This window comes from Bombina bombina, chromosome 1, assembly GCF_027579735.1.
Source record: "Bombina bombina isolate aBomBom1 chromosome 1, aBomBom1.pri, whole genome shotgun sequence".
Lineage (NCBI taxonomy): Eukaryota > Metazoa > Chordata > Amphibia > Anura > Bombinatoridae > Bombina > Bombina bombina.
This window is the reverse complement of record NC_069499.1, coordinates 1,431,515,889-1,431,537,754: the sequence shown is the minus strand read 5'-3', so window position 1 is coordinate 1,431,537,754 and position 21,866 is coordinate 1,431,515,889. Positions and strand designations below refer to the sequence as shown.

The 21,866-nt window shown below is 39.1% G+C and overlaps 1 protein-coding gene across 1 annotated transcript in view; it reads left to right on the top strand.

The window, feature by feature from the left end:
• HORMAD1 (HORMA domain containing 1) overlaps positions 1-21,866 on the top strand; it is a 328,194-nt gene that overhangs the window by 76,283 nt on the left and 230,045 nt on the right. Inside the window, exons 5-6 of the mRNA XM_053719987.1 lie at positions 1,750-1,770; positions 1,856-1,882. Coding sequence (XP_053575962.1) covers positions 1,750-1,770; positions 1,856-1,882 — 48 coding nt within the window. The remainder of the gene's footprint in view (positions 1-1,749; positions 1,771-1,855; positions 1,883-21,866) is intronic.

Below are 21,866 nucleotides of genomic sequence, written 5' to 3'. Positions count from 1 at the left end.
CTTTTCTCTATTCTCTTGATATCCTTTGTTGAAAAGCATATCTAAACAGGCTCAGTAGCTACTGATTGGTGGCTGCACATAGATGCCTTGTGTGATTGGCTCACCCATGTGCATTGCTATTTCTTTAAAAAAAAAGGATAACTAAAAAAAGAAGCAAATTAGATTTTAGAAGTAAATTGGAATGTTGTTTAATTTTTTTTCTCTATCTGAATAAAGAAAGAACATTTTGGGTTTCATGTCCTTTAAGGTTACATGAAAGGTCTATTCAAGTAACCCCTTTGTTTACGCTAGAAGGGAAATATTATTTTACATGTGTGACATTAACCTATTGTAATCAGAATACATCCTCAACACTGATTAATCATATGAATACCATAGGTATCATGGCATGATGGCCACACTTCTATATTCACTTCAGGGCCCCAACATCTACAAATGGCATGTTTTTTACTTAATTTTAATATTTGATTGCAAGTCACACTCACACTGTCATGATTGGCACTCTTAGTACTGGTGTCTTTAAAATCGGATTTTCAAAGGTGATTGCTCAAATTCGAACTTCATAAGAACTTATTGCAATCCTTTTCATCTGCACCACTACTAAATCATTTGAATGCATCTTTTATGTTGTTAGGATGGGCAGAATGCGCACCATTTTTCTATTGCTATATGGTCGCTTTTTTACTTTAAAAAGTATTGTTTTTGAAATATTTACATTTATTGTTTGTTAAAGCACTTTTTCCATTTGGTGTGAACTGAAAACAAGATGGAACCTGCTGCCTTTGTACATTGTAACTGCCTAGGAGACCCTTAAACAAGATTGCACCTTCATGACCAGGTTTTATAGGAGACACGCCTCTGTGCACATTAAGTCCAAACTCGTTCACAAACGTATCTTTCAAAGTGCTTGTGCCTACCTTGAACTTGTAAAGTGGAAAGAGCATTCTTGCCTTTTCAAGGACTTATCATATGCATAGAGGTGTCAAATTCAAAAAGGCAAAAATGAGTTCAAAATGGTGTTGAAAAGTGATTTGAAAATCGATTGTAATCACCAAGAACTTTTCATCCCCTAGGAAAAATAGGGATTTTATTGAGGATCCAAAAACCCCTTTGCAAGTGCTGTAAAGAACCGAAAGCACGCTATTGTGATTACACCAAATGGAAAAGTAGCCTTTTCTACCAAAAAAAACAAACAAAACAAAAATTAGGCGATAGATTGTGATCAAGGCCTCGGTTCCAAATTTTCCACCACCCCCTTTTAAACTATTATCAATTCTTCTAGTGCCTTTCTCTCTAAGGGCACAATTCTCTAAAGCTCTCTAGTCTGGTGAGAGTCTATAAGATACCTCGTCAGTATTATGAAACCACTCAGGAATTTTTTAAAGGCATTTTTTTCCTTGGGAACTGTGTAGTATGTCATGCATGTTCCTGAGGGGGGATTTATTTCTTAATTGTTATTTAAATTTGCTAAGGATTCAAAAGCCTTTCCAATGATTCAGATCCCTCCAATGCATGCATTAACTTATAGAGATGATGCAGCTTTATATAATTCAGTGACTTTTCTCTGTTATAGCCAGAGTATTTGAGAGCTTTGTGTCAACATAGATTTCTATTTTTTTTTAATTCAAAATAAATTTCCCTCCAGATGAAATACAGATAACTCTGCAAAACTGATATTAATGGACATATTTGTGTAACCAAACGTGATATAAAAACATAATATTTTTTGTTTTTTTGTTTCTTAAACAGCTGAGAATGGTTGTATTAGCAGTAAGTACATTTTTCTTGTATATACAAATGTTTGTTTGAAGAATTTCTGTGAAAACTAAATTTCCTGATTGTATTATTTTTTCAGATTTATACAAATCCAGAAGATCCACAGGTAAAAAGAGATTTTTACTTTTTATATATTTTAAAAATAATACCAAATAGTTTTGCTATATACTAACTCCTCCATAATAAGACTGCTGGTGATGTGGGAGGGGCAGTTGGTGTGCTTGGGATCAGACCTTTTGCCTAATAAACCCTGGAAGTCACTTGCCTACATCAGACAACTGGACCTGTGCTGCGTTTCTGTAATATGTCATTGTCAAACTTAAGGTAAGACCTCTGGCCCTGCAACCCCCCCATTGCATACCCACAGTAGACACAGTGTCTTGCAGGCCCTCTTAGCCCAAGTTCATATCAGAACCCTGGTCCTCCAGTCTCAACTCAACTCGGGTATTTTTGTAATCTTCTACAGCATTCTATGGGGCGGATTTATGAAAGTGCGAGCGTACATGATACGACGTATCGCCGCACATCGATAAATGCCGACAGCATATGCTGTCTGCATTTATCATTGCACAAGTAGTTCTTGTGAACTGCTTGTGCAATGCTGCCCCCTGCAGATTCGTGGCCTGAAGGCTCGCACGGAAATGGGCTTCAAGCTCCATTTGGAGCTTGATATTTCGGCCCCATTTTATTTAGAGATATTTCTGTTTTCAAATAGCTATGGCATAAAAAAATTATTTTCGGCACGGTATTTGCATGCATACAGGAAAACAAAATATACACACTTAATTTTGACGGCAAATGTCAATTTAGTCTTAGTTTTAGTCTTTTGACTAAAATGCCATTTTAGTTTTAGTCGTATTTTAGTCATCTGAATTGTTTTAGTTTTAGTCTAGTTTTAGTCGACTAACTCTTCAGTTGATATTAGTAGACTAAGGCCTAGATTTGGAGTTTGGTGGTAGAAGGGCTGTTAACGCTCCGCGGGCTTTTTTCTGGCCGCACCATAAATTTAACTCTGGTATCGAGAGTTCAAACAAATGCTGCGCTAGGCTCCAAAAAAGGAGCGTAGAGCATTTTTACCGCAAATGCAACTCTCAATACCAGAGTTGCTTACGGACGCGGCCAGCCTCAAAAACGTGCTCGTGCACGATATCCCCATAGGAAACAATGGGGCTGTTTGAGCTGAAAAAAAACCTAACACCTGCAAAAAAGCAGCGTTCAGCTCCTAACGCAGCCCCATTGTTTCCTATGGGGAAACACTTCCTACGTCTGCACCTAACACTCTAACATGTACCCCGAGTCTAAACACCCCTAACCTTACACTTATTAACCCCTAATCTGCCGCTCCCGCTATCGCTGACCCCTGCATATTTTTTTTAACCCCTAATCTGCTCCATAAACCGCCGCAACCTACGTTATCCCTATGTACCCCTAATCTGCTGCCCTAACATCGCCGACCCCTATATTATATTTATTAACCCCTAATCTGCCCCCCACAACGTCGCCGACACCTGCCTACACTTATTAACCCCTAATCTGCCGAGCGGACCGCACCGCTACTATAATAAAGTTATTAACCCCTAACCCGCCTCACTAACCCTATCATAAATAGTATTAACCCCTAATCTGCCCTCCCTAACATCGCCGACACCTAACTTCAATTATTAACCCCTAATCTGACGACCGGAGCTCATCGCTACTATAATAAATGGATTAACCCCTAAAGCTAAGTCTAACCCTAACACCCCCCCTAACTTAAATATAATTTACATCTAACGAAATTAATTAACTCTTATTAAATAACTTATTCCTATTTAAAGCTAAATACTTACCTGTAAAATAAATCCTAATATAGCTACAATATAAATTATAATTATATTATAGCTATTTTAGGATTAATATTTATTTTACAGGCAACTTTGTAATTATTTTAACCAGGTACAATAGCTATTAAATAGTTAAGAACTATTTAATAGTTACCTAGTTAAAATAATAACAAATTTACCTGTAAAATAAATCCTAACCTAAGATATAATTAAACCTAACACTACCCTATCAATAAATTAATTAAATAAACTACCTACAATTACCTACAATTAACCTAACACTACACTATCAATAAATTAATTAAACACAATTCCTACAAATAAATACAATTAAATAAACTAGCTAAAGTACAAAAAATAAAAAAGAACTAAGTTACAAAAAATAAAAAAATATTTACAAACATCAGAAAATTATTACAACAATTTTAAACTAATTACACCTACTCTAAGCCCCCTAATAAAATAACAAAGACCCCCAAAATAAAAAATTCCCTACCCTATTCTAAATTAAAAAAGTTAAAAGCTCTTTTACCTTACCAGCCCTGAACAGGGCCCTTTGCGGGGCATGCCCCAAGAATTTCAGCTCTTTTGCCTGTAAAAAAAACACATACAATACCCCCCCCCCAACATTACAACCCACCACCCACATACCCCTAATCTAACCCAAACCCCCCTTAAATAAACCTAACACTAAGCCCCTGAAGATCTTCCTACCTTGTCTTCACCATCCAGGTATCACCGATCCGTCCTGGCTCCAACATCTTCATCCAACCCAAGCGGGGGTTGGTGATCCATCATCCGGTGGCTGAAGAGGTCCAGAAGAGGCTCCAAAGTCTTCCTCCTATCCGGCAAGAAGAGGACATCCGGACCGGCAAACATCTTCTCCAAGCGGCATCTTCGATCTTCTTGCATCCGGTGCGGAGCGGGTCCATCTTGAAGCAGGCGACGCGGATCCATCCTCTTCTTCCGTTGTCTCCCGACGAATGACGGTTCCTTTAAGGGACGTCATCCAAGATGGCGTCCCTTGAATTCCGATTGGCTGATAGGATTCTATCAGCCAATCGGAATTAAGGTAGGAATATTCTGATTGGCTGATGGAATCAGCCAATCAGAATCAAGTTCAATCCGATTGGCTGATCCAATTAGCCAATCAGATTGAGCTTGCATTCTATTGGCTGTTCCGATCAGCCAATAGAATGCGAGCTCAATCTGATTGGATCAGCCAATAGGATTGAACTTGATTCTGATTGGCTGATTCCATCATCCAATCAGAATATTCCTACCTTAATTCCGATTGGCTGATAGAATCCTATCAGCCAATCGGAATTCAAGGGACGCCATCTTGGATGACGTCCCTTAAAGGAACCGTCATTCGTCGGGAGACAACGGAAGAAGAGGATGGATCCGCGTCGCCTGCTTCAAGATGGACCCGCTCCGCACCGGATGCAAGAAGCTTTGTGCGATGTGGGGGGACCTCGGTTTAGGGGTACATAGGTAGTTTATGGGTGTTAGTGTACTTTAGGGTACAGTAGTTAAGAGCTTTATGAACCGGCGTTAGCCCAGAAAGCTCTTAACTCCTGCTATTTTCCGGCGGCTGGAGTTTTGTCGTTAGAGCTCTAACGCTCACTTCAGAAACGACTCTAAATACCGGCGTTAGAAAGATCCCATTGAAAAGATAGGATACGCAATTGACGTAAGGGGATCTGCGGTATGGAAAAGTCGCGGCTGAAAAGTGAGCGTTAGACCCTTTAATCACTGACTCCAAATACCAGCGGGCGGCCAAAACCAGCGTTAGGAGCCTCTAACGCTGGTTTTCACGGCTACCGCCGAACTCTAAATCTAGGCCTAAATCTCCAGTAGATTTTAGTTGACTAAAATCTAAGGGGTTTAGTTAAAGTGCAATGTATTATTTAAGAGCAGAAGAAAAAGAGAGGCGCCTTACGGGACAGTATCGTGGTGTCGCTAAGGTGCAGGATAGAGCGAACAGCACACACAGATGGCAAGATACTCACAAGTGAGATGGCATAAACGTATGCCAAACTAGACAGGACGGAACCTTAGTCGTCCGCCAGACGGTCCAATGGGAAGATGGCTCTAGCGCTCCAATGGTCCAATCCGCAACGGCGGAAAAACACAAACGTCAGAGACCCACAGCGTCTGTGGAAGGATTAATGGCTCAGAGTCCTTGTTCCTTTCCGGCTACACTACTGATCATCATAAGGCCATAAGGCGCCTCTCTTTTTCTTCTGCTCCTACAGATATCTGCCATCACCCTCTCCCCGGGAGTGCTGCCGTCAGATCGGGTTGCCTGTGGTGGGGAGTTACCCTGCCTCCCCCGAGACTGGTTCCTTTTCTTGTGCTTTGCTTTTCACATGTGCGCACCTCCATAAGGACTCATTCCTTGATTTTTCCGAATGTATTATTTAAGCATTTCTCTATAATTTCCAAACTCATTATATACTCCAGGAGTAAGCATAACACCTATTATTATTAATTTTATTAAGGTTTAAACATGCAGTATAGACACAGATTTAGAAACTGTTAATTTTGACAGCAAATTTTGATTTAGTTTTAGTCATAGTCTTTTGACTAAAATGCCATTTTAGTTTTAGTCGTATTTTAGTCATCAGAATTTCTTTAGTTTTATGCTCATTTTAGTCAAGTTTTAGTCGACGAAATTAACACTGTATACACAGTCATTAAGATAGAAAATTATGCCCACTAGTTAATTCACTTGTGATGATGGCTACCTGAAGTGTTTGACTTCAGCTTTTAGCTTTATTAAAGATATCAATTCATGGCATATGTGCCAATAATTCTTTCATATCGTTTGATTTTTATTTTATATAATTTTTTTTACATTCAAACACTTAATTTATTTACTTATGAACTGAACATGGCAATTCTGACAGGCTGAAAAGAAACCATTGGAAAACCAAAAAAAATTCCATGCATGAATTGGGATACCACTGGCGAATGGAGTCAATGCCAAGTTTCCATGGAGTTAATACAGTTTGAAAAATATTTTTTATTTTATAAGATGGAGTCCACAAGGTGGGATTACACTCCTGACCCCTAGAAGGAGGCAGAAATGCCCCTACATATCAGATTATTAATCCCCCTCTCTCCCAGAATCTCTCAGTCAAACTTTTGTCTCCAAGATTGAGTGAGGTGAATTCCGAAGTGCTGATCTACATGTCATTGTAGAAGATAATTAAGCCATTACCTGATTTGATGGCTGGAACCACTGAAGCAAGAGATGTATTGCAGGCACCAAACAGAGTAATGATGGGAATTACTCTGAGCAGGTAGTACTCAGTACTAGAAGAGTAGTCGATAAGGAAGCCAGAGGTCAGCACCAGGTGATCCATCCGTAGCTGTGCATCGCAACAGGAGATAGCAAACTCTTAAACCAGGGTACAGTTACAAAGATCTTTAGCAAGTAGGCAGTAGAGTAAGCAGTTACTCTACAGAGTAATTGATAAGGCAGTCAGAGGTCAACACCAGGTAAACCATCACTAGCATTGCGGCACAACAGAAGGAGATACCAAACTTGTCAGAATAAAGCCTGAGACAAATCAGGAAGTTTAGATAAAGCGTCCACCTTTTTATTCTTTGATCCTGGTCAAAAGGTAATTACAAAATTAAATCTGGAGAAGAACAATTAACACTGGGCTTATCTAGGATGAAGTTGCCTTGTCATTCTATGATATTCAAGGTTACTTTTGTCAGGGTAAAAATGGTATTAGGCTGGGCAGTTCCCTTCAACAAATACCTCCACTCCTCCAAAGCATATTTAATCACGAGCAATTCTCTGTCTCCAACATCATAATGGGCAAAGAAAGGCTTCTGTACATCTGGCCGAATAAGTATAGATGCAGAAGTAAATCGAGTTTTAAGTTTGTTAAAATCCACTTGTGCCTCAAATGTCCAGAAACAACAACAAGTAATGGTAACCTAGGATTACTCTTTAACAAAGGATACCAAGAGAACTAAGCAAAATGATAACAGAAGTAAATTGGAAAGGTTGTTAAAAAATCTTGCTCTATTCATCCAATTTATTATTAATTTTGACTTTTCTGTCCCTTTAACCCCTAAACCGCCACAACTCCCTTTGAAAAAAAACGCTACAATACTTAACCACTAATTTTTTGTAGCAAACAGCAAACTGCTTTCCTGTTCAAGCATGCATCTTCTCAGTGTCAGGTGGAGTGCTGTTGTTTTGAATGTAAAAAACTGGAATCAATGGTTGAGATACTCAGCTCACCACAAGCCCTTACTGATGCACTGAGCGTTAACAGCACAGTGTTTCAACAGAGGCCAGGGGTAAGACGGCAATGAGACTAAACTTAGTAGCTGAGCTCTCTCTAGTACTTTAATCAGCTCCTACATAACGAACAACAACTCAGTACTAGAAAGTAGCTGTAAGATTACAAATTTGAATATCATAGAAAAACATAACTTTGAATAAGTTTAGTCTCGCTATCCACACGAATGTAGCTTGTATAAATTACTTAACATATGTAAACAATTCCCATTAGGTGAACAGAAGTCAAGCAGTAAATGGACCGAGATGATAGAGATAAAATGTATCTTTATTGTAACAAAAACGATAAAATTAGCTATGACTGCATCACAGAAAGTAACAATACCACAGCCAGATTATAGTCAACCTAACAACGTAGTGGCTGAACATCCAACATGTTTCGTGCCGTTACAGCACTTCGTCAGGGATGGTAATGGGTTAACTGTTCAAGTGTTAAAAACTCTTTTGGTCCAATCAGAAGTGTTCATTTGGTTTAGCCACTCATAGTAGCCAGTTTTGAAGCGTCATAGCTTAAGAAAGTATTGACATAATCAGACCGGATCAAATGTAGTAACACATGAACAGTATAAAAGAAGTGATTAAACGTGTATACGAAATTAAAAAAACAAAAAAAGACACTATGTTGACATTGATCTGAAATAAAATGGATCTTGGTAATGGTAAAAAGACAGAACAGCATAGTAGCGTAACATTTATATGAATCACATTGTTGTGCACCATCTAGTGGAGAAAATATGTACATAGGGTAAGTATAATACATCGATCATTTTGATATAAATCATTTTAATCTAATACTGCTCACTACTTATTGCTGCTATAGGGAACAATATAACATTATAGCACAGTGTTAATGTAAATCACTTCCATATAGAGCTTCTAAATGAGTCATAAAGTATATAAACATAAAATAGAATAATGAAATATGTGAATCATTTAGATGAATATATAGGAAGAAAAAAATAATAAATAGAAGAAAAAAGCAACACAGCTATCCATGCTTTTCGAAGGGTTGTGTGTGTGGGCAATATGTAACGATAATAATATAAACAATATCTAATTTAGTGAAAGATTATGGTGTGCTCAAATATTATTTTATATGGGTACTTATGGTGAAATAAGTTAAATAAGTGCTGAAGCAAGGGGCTTAGATGAGCTCTAGCCTGTGATATACAAGTGATTACTAGAAAAACAACAAACGTATATATATATATGTGTCAATTAAAGCATAGTGTTATTTCACTGTGCTATAAACACAATGGTCCCTAAATCCTCCTTTAATAGCTGACCAATAGGAAAATGTTATACTGCCCTCTCTCCTTTAACCAGTGAATAATTTAATATCTGCTTTTTCGTTTATGCCCATAGGGGCTCCTGACTGCAGGGTGAATATCCAATAGATTTCACTCTTGTTAAGTCTATCATGCCTGTTGCCCCCTGTGTTCAATTCGGAATATGATCTATAGCTTTAAATGAAAAGTATTGAAGTGGATTATCACAATGTGACCTAAAATGTTTAGCGACTGGGGTTTTCGTTTTTTTATCTAAGAAAGATAAGAGATGTTCTCTTATTATATCTTTAACCATACGAGAGGTGCGGCCTGTATACTGTTTTTTTGCAAAGTTTACTTGTTATTAAATATACTACAAAAGTAGAATTGCCTGTTAAGTTATGTTTTATATTAAAAATTTCACCAGTATGGCTGGAAGAAAAAGAGGCCTCGACTTCTGCATAGTCACATGATTTACAAGGATTTGTGCCGCATTTAATGAAGCCTAGTCTAGGTTCCAGCCAAGTTCTATGTATATGGTCAATTTTCTTATCAAAATGCCTTTTTAGGCAATTTATTTCCTTTTGGTCTTTGCTCTTTTTGAAACAAATTTTACATTATTTAGTATATCTATGTCAAGAAGCTTATCTTTCTTCTGTTATGTGTGATCAGTCCACGGGTCATCATTACTTCTGGGATATAACTCCTCCCCAACAGGAAATGCAAGAGGATTCACCCAGCAGAGCTGCATATAGCTCCTCCCCTCTACGTCACTCCCAGTCATTCTCTTGCACCCAACGACTAGATAGGATGTGTGAGAGGACTATGGTGATTATACTTAGTTTTTATAACTTCAATCAAAAGTTTGTTATTTTACAATAGCACCGGAGCGTGTTATTGCCTCTCTGGCAGAGTTTGAAGAAGAATCTACCAGAGTTTTTACTATGATTTTAACCGGAGTAGTTAAGATCATATTGCTGTTTCTCTGCCATCTGAGGGAGGTAAAAGCTTCAGATCAGGGGACAGCGGGCAGATGAATCTGCATTGAGGTATGTAGCAGTTTTTATTTTCTGAATGGAATTGATGAGAAAATCCTGCCATACCGTTATAATGACATGTATGTATACTCTACACTTCAGTATTCTGGGGATGGTACTTCACTGGAATTACTCTGTAAAAAGTACATTAAACCTTTTAATAGGTATTTATTATGTTAAACGTTTTTGCTGGAATGTAGAATCGTTTGCATTTTCTGAGGTACTGAGTGAATAAATGTTTGGGCATTATTTTTCCACTTGGCAGTTGCTTGTTTTAATTGTGACAGTTTCGTTTCTCTCTCACTGCTGTGTGTGAGGGGGAGGAGCCGTTTTTGGCGCTCTTTGCTACGCATCAAAAATTTCCAGTCAGTTACTCTTGTATTTCCTGCATGATCCGGTTCATCTCTAACAGAACTCAGGGGTCTTCAAACTTCTTTGAAGGGAGGTAGATTCTCTCAGCAGAGCTGTGAGACTTATATATTGACTGTGATTAAAAACGTTGCTCTCTTATTTTTACGTTTCAAATTTAATTATTGTTACTTTACTAATGGGAACAAACCTTTGCTAAAAGTTGTGTTGTTTTCAAGGATTGATGCTATAACAGTTTTTCAGTTCATTATTTCAACTGTCATTTAATCATTTAGTGCTTCTTTGAGGCACAGTACGTTTTTATTAAATAAGATTGTAACCAAGTTGCAAGTTTATTTGCTAGTGTGTTAAACATGTCTGATTCAGAGGAAGATACCTGTGTCATTTGTTCCAATGCCAAGGTGGAGCCCAATAGAAATTTATGTACTAACTGTATTGATGCTACTTTAAATAAAAGCCAATCTGTACAAATGGAACAAATTTCACCAAACAGCGAGGGGAGAGTTATGCCGACTAACTCGCCTCACGTGTCAGTACCTGCATCTCCCGCCCGGGAGGTGCGTGATATTGTGACGCCTAGTACATCTGGGCGGCCATTACAGATAACATTACAAGATATGGCTACTGTTATGACTGAAGTTTTGGCTAAATTACCAGAACTAAGGGGCAAGCGTGATCACTCTGGGGTGAGAACAGAGTGCGCTGATAATACTAGAGCCATGTCTGATACTGCGTCACAGCTTGCAGAGCATGAGGACGGAGAGCTTCATTCTGTGGGTGACGGTTCTGATCCAAACAGATTGGATTCAGATATTTCAAATTTTAAATTTAAATTGGAGAACCTCCGTGTATTACTAGGGGAGGTTTTAGCGGCTCTTAATGATTGTAACACTGTTGCAATACCAGAGAAATTGTGTAGGTTGGATAAATACTTTGCGGTACCGGCGAGTACTGACGTTTTTCCTATACCTAAGAGACTAACTGAAATTGTTACTAAGGAGTGGGATAGACCCGGTGTGCCGTTCTCACCCCCTCCAATATTTAGAAAGATGTTTCCAATAGACGCCACCACACGGGACTTATGGCAAACGGTCCCTAAGGTGGAGGGAGCAGTTTCTACTTTAGCTAAGCGTACCACTATCCCGGTGGAGGATAGCTGTGCTTTTTCAGATCCAATGGATAAAAAATTAGAGGGTTACCTTAAGAAAATGTTTGTTCAACAAGGTTTAATATTGCAACCCCTTGCATGCATCGCGCCGATTACGGCTGCGGCAGCATTTTGGATGGAGTCTCTGGAAGAGAACCTTAGTTCAGCTACGCTGGACGACATTACGGACAGGCTTAGAGTCCTTAAACTAGCTAATTCATTCATTTCGGAGGCCGTAGTACATTTAACCAAACTTACGGCTAAGAACTCAGGATTCGCCATTCAGGCACGTAGGGCGCTGTGGCTAAAATCCTGGTCAGCTGATGTAACTTCTAAGTCCAAATTACTTAATATACCTTTCAAAGGACAAACTTTATTTGGGCCCGGTTTGAAAGAAATTATCGCTGACATTACAGGAGGTAAGGGCCACGCCCTGCCTCAAGACAAAGCCAAAGCTAAGGCTAGACAGTCTAATTTTCGTCCCTTTCGGAATTTCAAAGCAGGAGCAGCACCAACTTCCACTGCACCAAAACAGGAAGGAGCCGTTGCTCGTTACAGACAAGGCTGGAAACCTAACCAGTCCTGGAACAAGGGCAAGCAGGCCAGGAAACCTGCTGCTGCCCCTAAGACAGCATGAATCGAGGGCCCCCGATCCGGGACCGGATCTAGTGGGGGGCAGACTCTCTCTCTTCGCCCAGGCTTGGGCAAGAGATGTTCAGGATCCCTGGGCGCTAGAGATCATATCTCAGGGATACCTTCTAGACTTCAAATTCTCTCCCCCAAGAGGGAGATTTCATCTGTCAAGGTTGTCAACAAACCAGATAAAGAAGGAAGCGTTTCTACGCTGTGTACAAGATCTGTTATTAATGGGAGTGATCCATCCGGTTCCGCGGTCGGAACAGGGACAAGGGTTTTACTCAAACCTGTTTGTGGTTCCCAAAAAAGAGGGAACTTTCAGGCCAATCTTGGATTTAAAGATCCTAAACAAATTCCTAAGAGTTCCATCGTTCAAAATGGAAACTATTCGGACAATCTTACCCATGATCCAAAAGGGTCAGTACATGACCACAGTGGATTTAAAGGATGCTTACCTTCACATACCGATTCACAAAGATCATTACCGGTATCTAAGGTTTGCCTTCTTAGACAGGCATTACCAGTTTGTAGCTCTTCCATTCGGATTGGCTACGGCTCCAAGAATCTTCACAAAGGTTCTGGGTGCCCTTCTGGCGGTACTAAGACCGCGAGGAATTTCGGTAGCTCCGTACCTAGACGACATTCTGATACAAGCTTCAAGCTTTCAAACTGCCAAGTCTCATACAGAGTTAGTTCTGCAATTTCTAAGGTCGCATGGATGGAAAGTGAACGAAAAGAAGAGTTCTCTCTTTCCTCTCACAAGAGTTCCATTCTTGGGGACTCTTATAGATTCTGTAGAAATGAAGATTTATCTGACAGAAGACAGATTAACAAAGCTTCTAAATGCATGCCGTGTCCTTCATTCCATTCAACTCCCGTCAGTAGCTCAATGCATGGAGGTGATCGGCTTAATGGTAGCAGCAATGGACATAGTACCCTTTGCACGTCTACATCTCAGACCGCTGCAATTGTGCATGCTGAGTCAGTGGAATGGGGATTACTCAGACTTGTCCCCTACTCTGAATCTGGATCAAGAGACCAGAAACTCTCTTCTATGGTGGCTTTCTCGGCCACATCTGTCCAGGGGGATGCCATTCAGCAGGCCGGACTGGACAATTGTAACAACAGACGCCAGCCTACTAGGTTGGGGCGCTGTCTGGAATTCTCTGAAGGCTCAGGGACAATGGAATCAGGAGGAAAGTCTCCTACCAATAAACATTCTGGAATTGAGAGCAGTTCTCAATGCCCTTCTGGCTTGGCCCCAGTTAAAAACTCGGGGGTTCATCAGGTTTCAGTCGGACAACATCACAACTGTAGCTTACATCAACCATCAAGGAGGAACAAGAAGCTCCCTAGCAATGATGGAAGTATCAAAGATAATTCGCTGGGCAGAGTCTCACTCTTGCCACCTGTCAGCAATCCACATCCCGGGAGTGGAGAACTGGGAGGCGGATTTCTTGAGTCGCCAGACTTTTCATCCGGGGGAGTGGGAACTTCATCCGGAGGTCTTTGCCCAAATACTTCGACGTTGGGGCAAACCAGAGATAGATCTCATGGCGTCTCGCCAGAACGCCAAACTTCCTCGCTACGGGTCCAGATCCAGGGATCCGGGAGCGGTTCTGATAGATGCTTTGACAGCACCTTGGAACTTCGGGATGGCTTATGTGTTTCCACCCTTCCCGCTGCTTCCTCGATTGATTGCCAAAATCAAACAGGAGAGAGCATCAGTGATGCTAATAGCGCCTGCATGGCCACGCAGGACTTGGTATGCAGATCTAGTGGACATGTCATCCTGTCCGCCTTGGTCTCTACCTCTAAGACAGGACCTTCTGATACAGGGTCCATTCAAACATCAAAATCTAACTTCTCTGAAGCTGACTGCTTGGAAATTGAACGCTTGATTTTATCAAAACGTGGTTTTTCTGAGTCGGTTATTGATACCCTGATACAGGCTAGGAAGCCTGTTACCAGAAGGATTTACCATAAGATATGGCGTAAATACCTATATTGGTGCGAATCCAAAGGTTACTCCTGGAGTAAGGTTAGGATTCCTAGGATATTGTCCTTTCTACAAGAAGGTTTAGAAAAGGGTTTATCGGCTAGTTCATTAAAGGGACAGATCTCAGCTCTGTCCATCTTGTTGCACAGGCGTCTGTCAGAAAATCCAGACGTCCAGGCTTTTTGTCAGGCTTTAGCTAGAATCAAGCCTGTGTTTAAAACTGTTGCTCCGCCATGGAGTTTAAACCTTGTTCTTAACGTTCTACAAGGAGTTCCGTTTGAACCCCTTCATTCCATTGATATAAAGTTGTTATCTTGGAAAGTGTTATTTTTAATGGCTATTTCTTCGGCTCGGAGAGTCTCTGAGTTATCAGCTTTACATTGTGATCCTCCTTATTTGATTTTTCATTCAGATAAGGTAGTTCTGCGTACTAAACCTGGGTTCTTACCTAAGGTAGTCACTAACAGGAACATCAATCAAGAGATCGTGGTTCCTTCCCTGTGCCCGAATCCTTCTTCAAAGAAGGAACGTCTTCTACACAATCTGGATGTAGTTCGTGCCCTCAAGTTCTACTTGCAGGCAACTAAGGATTTTCGACAAACGTCTTCCCTGTTTGTCGTGTACTCTGGTCAGAGGAGAGGTCATAAGGCTTCGGCTACCTCTCTCTCCTTCTGGCTTCGTAGCATAATTCGTTTAGCCTATGAGACTGCTGGACAGCAGCCTCCTGAAAGAATTACAGCTCATTCTACTAGAGCTGTGGCTTCCACTTGGGCCTTTAAGAATGAGGCCTCTGTTGAACAGATTTGCAAGGCTGCAACTTGGTCTTCGCTTCATACTTTTTCCAAATTTTACAAATTTGACACTTTTGCTTCTTCGGAGGCTATTTTTGGGAGAAAGGTTCTTCAGGCAGTGGTTCCTTCTGTATAATGAGCCTGCCTATCCCTCCCGTCATCCGTGTACTTTTGCTTTGGTATTGGTATCCCAGAAGTAATGATGACCCGTGGACTGATCACACATAACAGAAGAAAACATAATTTATGCTTACCTGATAAATTCCTTTCTTCTGTTGTGTGATCAGTCCACGGCCCGCCCTGTTTTTTAAGGCAGGTAAATATTTTTTAAATTATACTCCAGTCACCACTTCACCCTTGGTTTCTCCTTTTTCGTTGATTCTTGGTCGAATGACTGGGAGTGACGTAGAGGGGAGGAGCTATATGCAGCTCTGCTGGGTGAATCCTCTTGCATTTCCTGTTGGGGAGGAGTTATATCCCAGAAGTAATGATGACCCGTGGACTGATCACACAACAGAAGAAAGGAATTTATCAGGTAAGCATAAATTATGTTTTTTCTAGTATTGCCAAATTCTTTTTGATTATTGAACATATTTGTTGATATTGTTTACTGTATCTCGTTGAAAAAATTACTGAAGATCGGGGGAAATTAGTTGTTTTTAATTTGTCTCGTAGTAATTCATCTCTATCCATAGATAAAACTTCATGTGATAAATTTGTAAGTGAATTATTTTTATATCCTCTAGCTACCAATCTATATGTAAGTTCATCAGCTTGTTTCTTATATTGGGATATATTAGTGCAATTTCTGCGCAAGTGCATATATTGGCCCTTAGGTATTCCTCTTTTTAAATGTTCAGGATGATGAGAGTTGGCTCTAAGGATAGTATTGCCTGCTGTTGGTTTACGATATGTCTCTGTCTCTATTTTATTTATAGAGACCTTAAGCTGTACATCCAAAAAAGCAAATTTTGTATTTGAACTACTATATGTAAATGTAAGATTCATATCATTGTTTTTTATGTATCCCATAAAGTCATGTAATTGTTTAGTAGTACCTCTCCATATTACTAAAAGATCGTCTATATACCTAAAATAGGCTTTTATACATGTTTTAAAAGGATTCATATCTGTATATATTTTCGTTAATTCAAAAAAACTCAAGTAAAGATTTGCATATGAGGGGGCAAATTTTGCCCCCATTGCTGTACCACATCTTTGCAAATAGTATTGCCTCAAAAATAAAAAGTAATTATGTGTCAGAAGGTATCCTGTAGTCTCAATTAAAAATTCAATATATTCAACATCATAATTTGTAAGCATTTTTAACATTTTATAAAATGCATAAAGTCCCTGATTGTGAGGAATACATGAATAAAGTAATGACACATCAATAGAGACAAGGATGCATTTATCATCAATTTCCACTTCCTTTAGCATATTTAGTAGATGTTTAGTGTCTCTAACATGCACAAGAGTAGACAGAACAATGGGTTGTAGATGCTCATCAATAAATGCACCTAACCTTTCCCCTAGAGTGCCAATACCCGAAATGATAGGCCTTCCAGGGGGCGACTTCAGATCTTTGTATATTTTTGGTATATGTTTAAATACAGAGATTTGTGGATGGCTAACTTTTAGATTATCTGTTGTGATTTTGGTAATATAGCCCTTATGTACCGATTGGTCTAAGAAATTATCTAGTTCCTGTTGAAATTTAATAGTAGGATTAAAGTCTTACATACTGTAGGTATTTAAATCTTCAAGCTGTTTTAGGGCTTCTGTGATGTATTTTTCTCTATTTTGAACCACAATTGAGCCTCCTTTATCTGAATTAGTAATGACCAACTTGTTCCTTTTTAATCCATTTAAAGCTATCCGTTCTAATTTAGTTAGATTGCCACCCTTATTTTTTTAATTGTACTGAGTTTTATGGTGTAGCTCAATTACAGGTAGCCCTCAGTTTACGCCAGGGTTAGGTTCCAGAAGGAATGGTTGTAAATCGAAACCGTTGTAAATTGAAACCCAGTTTATAATGTAAGTCAATGGGAAGTGATGGAGATAGGTTCCGGGCCCCTCTCAAACTTGTCATAAGTAACACCTAATAAATTATTTTTAAAGCTTTGAAATGAAGACTTTAAATGCTAAACAGCATTATAAACCTAATACAATAATCACACAACACAGAATATATAAATAAACTCAGTTAAATGAACAAAAACATTTGCTAAACAGCATTATAAACCTAATAAAATAATCACACAACACAGACTTTACTTGCATTTTTCTGCAAACAGTTCTTTCTATGCATTCCAATCTGGACTGATTTATAGACAGGAAGATCTTGTTCCTTTGAAATCTGCTCGATAGCTCAGGTCTGGTTAAACTGATTAATTTCAGCTTGCTTGGCTTTGCTGCAACACAAGCGGACAGCTCCACCTACTGGCTATTTTAATAAATGCACTGCTTCTCAATGCTTTTCAATAGCAGTCACATGACTGCCAAAAAAGGTTGTTTTTCTGAAACGGTGTAAATTGAACCATTGTAAAACGAGGTTCACCTGTATTTCCTTTTCTACTATAGTGTGAAAAGCTTCAATCAGATCTCTCATTTCTATAGGATAGCATTTTTCATTTTTTGATTTTGCTTTTACTGATGGTATAGTGTGTTTGCTAATGTCATGTATCATACTTTCACTGTTAAGACCCATTAGGTCAATTAAACTACACTGTTCCTCAAAATTAGAAATGGTGCTCTGTTGTATCACCTGTATTTCTTGACTAATGCTATTATTAACCAATTCTCCTGGCTCATTCTGTCTACCAACATTAAAGTGTCTTTTTAAAGTGAGATTTGGTGTGAATTTATTAATACAATGATTTATATCAAAATGATCGATGTATTATACTTACCCTATGTACACATTTTCTACACTTGGAGTAATCTAGATGGTGCACAACAATGTGATTCATATAAATGTTATGCTACTATGCTGTTCTGTCTTTTTACCATTACCAAGATCCATTTTATTTCAGATCAATGTCAACATAGTGTCTTTTTTTGTTTTTTAATTTTTTATACACGTTTAATCATTTCTTTTATACTGTTCATGTGTTACTACATTTGATCCGGTCTGATTATGTCAATACTTTCTTAAGCTATGACGCTTCAAAACTGGCTACTATGAGTGGCTAAACCAAATGAACACTTCTGATTGGACCAAAAGAGTTTTTAACACCTGAACAGTTAACCCATTACCATCCCTGACAAAGTGCTGTAACGGCACGAAACATGTTGGATGCTCAACCACTACGTTGTTAGGTTGACTATAATCTGGCTGTGGTATTGTTACTTTCTGTGATTCAGTCATAGCTAATTTTATCGTTTTTGTTACAATAAAGATACATTTTATCTCTATCATCTCGGTCCATTGACTGCTTGACTTCTGTTCACCTAGTTGGAATTGTTTACATATGTTAAGTAATTTATACAAGCTACATTCATGTGGATAGCGAGACTAAACTTATTCAAAGTTATGTTTTTCTATGATATTCAAATTTGTAATCTTACAGCTACTTTCTAGAACTGAGTTGTTGTTCGTTATGTAGGAGCTGATTAAAGTACTAGAGAGAGCTCAGCTACTAAGATCCGGGTGAGTAAGTGTTTCACTTTATCATATATTGGTCTCCTAAACTGTTTTACATCGCAATAGACTGTCTTGCTATACACTTGGACTGGTCTATTATACACAGGTGTAAATACTGGTGTTTCCTCAAAGAAGAAAAGCTACGGGTTACACTGCAATATGTATTTTTTATACATTGATTATAGCCTGTTAAGCTGTCTAAATGGTTAACACCTGATTCAACAGAAGAAACCAACATTTCCCTCAGGTCTTGCATATAATACTTTAGAACAAGCCTGATTAGGGATACTATTCAGATTTTTTAAACTATAAGTTAGTTAATGCAGATCTTCTGATAGCAGAGGAATCCAGGGTAAATGTAAACTTATCTATACAAAGAAACTTAGGTACACTTAGTCAGACAGTCTGGGTCATGGCCACACATGGAAAAGCAGCACAAATATAGAATAAGATTGCTGTCAAAAACGCAACTATATGTGATTCTTTATTATTGTACATAAATTGTGACATGCAAATACAAATCTAAATTTACAAATGTTTTTTTTTTCTTTTGAAATAACAATTTTATTTTTAGAATACAAATATTTTAGTAATACAATTCTTTTTTTTTTTTTTTCCTTTTTTCCTGGAAGTACAATCTTTCTTTTTGGAAGGACACTTTTCTTTTTGGAATTACACTTCCAGGATGTCAAAACACTGTAAAAAATAAATCTTGTTATTTATCTTTCTTTAATAAATGTGTGACTAATTATTTATGAAAGTAAGTACAATAGGCCGAAACGTACGTCTGGGATTTTGCTGTTTCTCTTGTTCGGAGAGGGATTGCCTGGTATTTCGGGGCTGGACTGCACTGTTAAGTCAGGATCAGACTGATATGCTACAGGAAAGTTCTTCTCTGTGAAAGGCACATATTGAGCAAAAAGAGGCTGCTTCTAGGGTGGTAACTAGCCATAGAACAAGCTATTATGCTATTGTTCATTCCCAGGTTGAGCGCTTCTCTCTTTTTATTTATGAAAGTAAGTATTGTCATTTGTTCTTGGAGGGTTTAATCAATATATGCGAAGATGTACAGTGGGGCAAAAAAGTATTTAGTCAGCCACCAATTGTGCAAGTTCTCCCACTTAAGAAGATGAGAGAGGCCTGTAATTTTCACTATACCTCAACTATGAGAGACAAAATGTGGAAACAAATCCAGATAATCACATTGTCTGATTTGGAAAGAATTTATTTGCAAATTATGGTGGAAAATAAGTATTTGGTCAATATCAAAAGTTCATCTCAATACTTTGTTATATATCCTTTGTTGGCAATGACAGAGGTCAAACGTTTTCTGTAAGTCTTCACAAGGTTGTCAAACACTGTTGCTGGTATGTTGGCCCATTCCTGCATGCAGATCTCCTCTAGAGCAGTGATGTTTTGGGGCTGTCGCTGGGCAACACAGACTTTCAACTCCCTCCAAAGGTTTTCTATGGGGTTAAGATCTGGAGACTGGCTAGGCCACTCCAGGATCTTGAAATGCTTCTTACGAAGCCACTCTTTCGTTGCCCGGGCGGTGTGTTTGGGATCATTGTCTTGCTGAAAGACCCAGCCACGTTTCATCTTCAATGCCCTTGCTGATGGAAGGAGGTTTGCACTCAAAATCTCACGATACATGGCCCCATTCATTCTTTCATGTACACAGATCAGTCGTTCTGTTCCCTTTGCAGAGAAACAGCCCCAAATCATGATGTTGCCACCCCCCTGCTTCACAGTAGGTATGGTGTTCTCTCTCCTCCAAACACGACAAGTTGTGTTTCTACCAAACAGTTCTACTTTGGTTTCATCTGACCATATGACATTCTCCCAATCCGCTTCTGGATCATCCAAATGCTCTCTAGCATACTTCAGACGGGCCCGGACATGTGCTAGCTTAAGCAGGGGAACACGTCTGGCACTGCAGGATCTGAGTCCCTGGCGGCGTAGTGTGTTACTAATGGTAGCCTTTGTAACGTTGGTCCCAGCTCTCTGCAGGTCATTCACTAGGTCCCCCCGTGTGGTTCTGGGATGTTTGCTCACCATTCTTGTGATCATTTTGACCCCACGGAGTGAGATCTTGCGTGGAGCCCCAGATCGAGGGAGATTATCAGTGGTCTTGTATGTCTTCCATTTTGTAATTATTGCTCCCACAGTTGATTTCTTCACACCAAGCTGCTTGGCTATTGCAGATTCAGTCTTCCCAGCCTGGTGCAGGTCTACAATTTTGTTTCTGGTGTCCTTCGACAGCTCTTTGGTCTTCATCATAGTGGAGTTTGGAGTGTGACTGTTTGAGGTTGTGGACAGGTGACTTTTATACTGATAACAAGTTCAAACAGATGCCATTAATACAGGTAATGAGTGGAGGACAGAGGAGCCTCTTAAAGAAGAAGATACAGGTCTGTGAGAGCCAGAAATCTTGCTTGTTTGTAGGTGACCAAATACTTATTTTCCACCATAATTTGCAAATAAATTCTTTCCAAATCAGACAATGTGATTATCTGGATTTGTTTCCACATTTTGTCTCTCATAGTTGAGGTATAGTGAAAATTACAGGCCTCTCTCATCTTCTTAAGTGGGAGAACCTGCAAAATTGGTGGCTGACTAAATACTTTTTTTCCCCACTGTATCTAAATCCGTTTGCATAAGGCTCATTATTAATATAATTATTAATTTTGTGTTGTGGATAGTTTATTACAATAGGATTGGGTTGCGTTTAAGCGTATTTTGTTACACTTTGTTCTGAGAGGAATTGCTTCGTATTTCTTTGCTGGCCTGTCTGTAATAGACGTTATCACACTGATATATTACAGGAAAGTTCTTCTCTGTGAAAAGCATTACTGGACTAAAAAGAAGTTGCACCCAGGTTGTAAATCGCCATAGAAAAAGCTAACAAGTCATTGAGCTAGTTGTTCGTTCCTAAGAGAGTGCTTTGCTCAGTGTGCTTAGAGTAATATGGCTGCACCTCACTGATAAGGCCCAATAAAGGCTGAAGCAGTCATCTAGGTTAGCCGAGACGAATTGCCTGGTATTTT